The sequence below is a fragment of the Coffea eugenioides genome, chromosome 11 (genome assembly GCF_003713205.1).
Source record: "Coffea eugenioides isolate CCC68of chromosome 11, Ceug_1.0, whole genome shotgun sequence".
Taxonomy (NCBI): Eukaryota; Viridiplantae; Streptophyta; class Magnoliopsida; order Gentianales; family Rubiaceae; genus Coffea; species Coffea eugenioides.
The window spans coordinates 33387951-33391285 of NC_040045.1; the positions used below are offsets into that span (position 1 = coordinate 33387951).

General features: G+C 37.8%; 1 protein-coding gene across 1 annotated transcript; it reads left to right on the forward strand.

The window, feature by feature from the left end:
- Nucleotides 1-725: 725 nt before the first annotated feature.
- On the forward strand, nt 726-2981 carry LOC113752328. The gene has a single exon (XM_027296445.1). The coding sequence runs from the start codon at nt 726-728 to the stop codon at nt 2979-2981; it is 2256 nt and encodes a 751-aa protein (XP_027152246.1).
- Nucleotides 2982-3335: the final 354 nt, after the last annotated feature.

The window sequence follows — 3335 nt, forward strand, 5'->3', positions numbered from 1 at the left end:
CTGTTTTTGTTAGCTCATTATCCAATGGCTTCTGTCCTACCCCCGAAAGGCTTCATTTCCTTGCCATTATTCGAGGCAATTTGGGCTTCTGAAATGTTGCATTTTCAGTTTGTATCTTGAGAAATTTCTGTGTACGGTTCTTCTTTTATTGACTTTGTTCCATAACATCGTAGAGGTATCTGGATTTAACATCGTTTGTGACTTTGTTCTTCTTTTAATTTTCCCCTGTTTTTGTTCTTTTTTTTTTGGGTTGGTATTAACAAGCGTATTTTTTGTTCTGTTCTGTTTGTTTTAAAGTCTGAGCTTTAGAAGTCTCTCCTCTTTAACATTTGTTTGTTAATTGCTAGTGCATTTGTTGGTATTAACCATCAGTTGGTATTAACATTTGTTGATTGCTAGTGCATTTGTTGAAGTCTCTCCTCTTTAATTTCTATTGATTTCATGGTTAATTTCATGGCTGCTTTACATATGGCTTTTTTGGATTTTAGGAAACTGCTTTCATGGTTAATTTCATGTTCATTTTGTGGCTGCTTTACATATTACTTTTCTTGATATATGATACTGATTTCATGGCTTTTCATATGAATTTTCATATTACTTTTATGGCTGCTTTTCATATGACTTGTAGCCTTAATTTTTGAAAAGGCTAGTTAACAAATTATTCTCTTTAGTTTGATATTAGAAAAGTATTTTGTACTAAAGGCTGATGTGTCTATATCTAGGACATGGATAAAACTTGGATGAAGATTAGCAATAGGAAGGACAAGGCTTATGAACTCGGAGTAAAAAGTTTCCTCAAGTTTGCATATTCTCAAAAAGTTGAAAATCAGAAAATCCCATGCCCATGTACACAATGCAATAATTTTTGTAACCAAACTAAAACAGTTGTGGAGGATCATTTATTGACTCAAGGCATTCGTAAAAGCTACACAAGATGGATACACCATGGGGAACAATTTCGACACCAAAATTGTGGGGATAGTACTAAACATGGGGATGGAGAGGAGGATAGTGATACTGAAGATTTAAATGACATGTTGCACGACATTGGGACAGCACAATGGGGGGACAATTGGGCTGGTAGGGAAGAATCAACAGATGATAGTCTAAATGCGAATCATAGTGACACAGATAACTTTCTTAAATTGTTAGAAGATGCAAAAAAGGAGCTGTATCCAGGGAATCATTTTTACTCAAAGCTATCCTTTGTAGTCACTTTGCTCCATTTGAAAACAATGAGCGGGTGGACTATAAAGTCCTTCAATGCATTGCTGGAAATTTTTAGGCATGCACTACCTCCTGAAGCCACAGTTCCCAAGTCTTTTGCTGATGCTAAGAAACTCATTCGAGACTTAGGTTTTAAATCTGAAAAAATCCATGCTTGTGTCAATGACTGTGTTCTCTTCCGCAAGGAAAATGAAAAATTTGACACTTGTCCAAATCTAAATTGTAAAGAACCTCGCTACAAGATGGCAGGTTCAAGAGTTCCACGCAAAGTTTTGCGTTACTTTCCTTTGAAGCCTAGGCTGCAACGATTATATACCCACAAAGAAATAGCTTCAGATATGAGATGGCATAAAGAAAAGTGTGTGCATGATGATAACATCATGTGGCATCCAGCAGACAGTGAAGCATGGAAATACTTTGATAGGTTGCATCCGGACTTCGCCGTTGATCCTAGAAATGTGAGGTTAGGTCTTGCAACTGATGGTTTCAATCCTTTTGGGACCATGAGTAGTGCTTATAGCATCTGGCCTATTTATCTAGTGCCATACAATCTGCCCCCTTGGAAGTGTATGAGAAATCCTTTCTTTTTCCTATCAATGCTAATTCTTGGGCCTAAATCCCCGGGAAATGAGATTGATGTTTACATGGAGCCTCTAATAGATGAACTGAATGAAATGTGGCTTGGTGTTGAAACATATGATGCATATAGTGGCAAGAAATTTGACCTCCGGGCAGCTTTACTATGGACTATAAATGATTTTCCAGCTTATGCAATGCTGTCCGGATGGAGTACGAAAAGGTATCAAGCATGTCCTATTTGCATGGTTGAGACAACTTGCGTACATTTACCACACCGAAAAAAGTTGTGTTACACAGGTCATCGCCGCTTCTTACCCATTGACCATTCTTGGCGGCGAGAAAAAAAACCTTTCGATGGCAATGTGGACTTTAGGAATCCTGTTGCACCTTTATCTGGAAATGAAATTTTGGATCAGGTACAAAATATGGAGGTAAATTTTGGGAAGACCAAGGCGCAATCCAATGCAAAGAAACGCAAGCGTTCTGAGAGTGGTTTGAACTGGACAAAGAAAAGTTGTTTCTTTGAGTTACTATATTGGGCAGACCTCCTTCTTAGGCATAATTTGGATTTAATGCATGTGTCAAAAAATGTCTCAGAGGCTATCATTGCCACAATTATGGATATTGAAAACAAAACCAAAGACCACTGGTTGTGTCGTCAAGATTTGAAGGATTTGGGTTTGAAAAAAGAGCTACATTTGATTCCAAATGGCGACTCTTATATCATGCCACATGCCTGTTACAGCCTAACCAAGGAGGAGAAAAAAAAAGTATGTGAGTTCTTGAATTCTATCAAATATCCAGATGGGTTTGCCTCAAACATTTGCCGATGTATAAAGAATGGCCAGTTTCAAATTTCTGGAATGAAAAGTCATGACTTCCACATTTTTATACAAAGGCTACTCCCACTTGCAATCCGTGGAAGTTTAACAAAAGAAGTTCGGCAAGTGCTATTCGAGTTAAGTGAATTCGTCAAAAAATTATGTGCTAGAACATTACATAGAGAGGTTCTAGAGGAGTTAGGCCAAAAAATTGCAGTCATCTTATGTAAATTAGAGAGGTTGTTCCCTCCAGCTTTCTTCGATATAATGATGCACTTGATGGTTCACTTGCCTGCTAAAGCTATCCTTGGCGGTCCAGCTCAATATCGTTGGATGTTCCCATTTGAGAGGTAGAGAGTTGTACATATAGCCTTGTAAGTTTTTTTTTTATTAAAGACCACTGCAATCTTCTAATTTCTTTTATTTTCCTTTGAGAAAGACATATGGCAGTGCTGAAAAGTTATGTTGGGAATAAGGCCCGACCAGAGGGATGCATTGCTGAGCAGTACATAGATAAAGAATGCTTGACATTCTGCTCTATGTACCTAGACAATATTGATACGATATTCAACAAGCCTGAATGAAACAATGATAGGGGATATAATACTGGTGAATTGTCCATTTTTTCATGCCCTGGTCGTCCATTTGGAGGGCCCAAAAGGGGCAATTTCCTTGACTCAGAGCTGGAAAAAATTCATACATTTATAT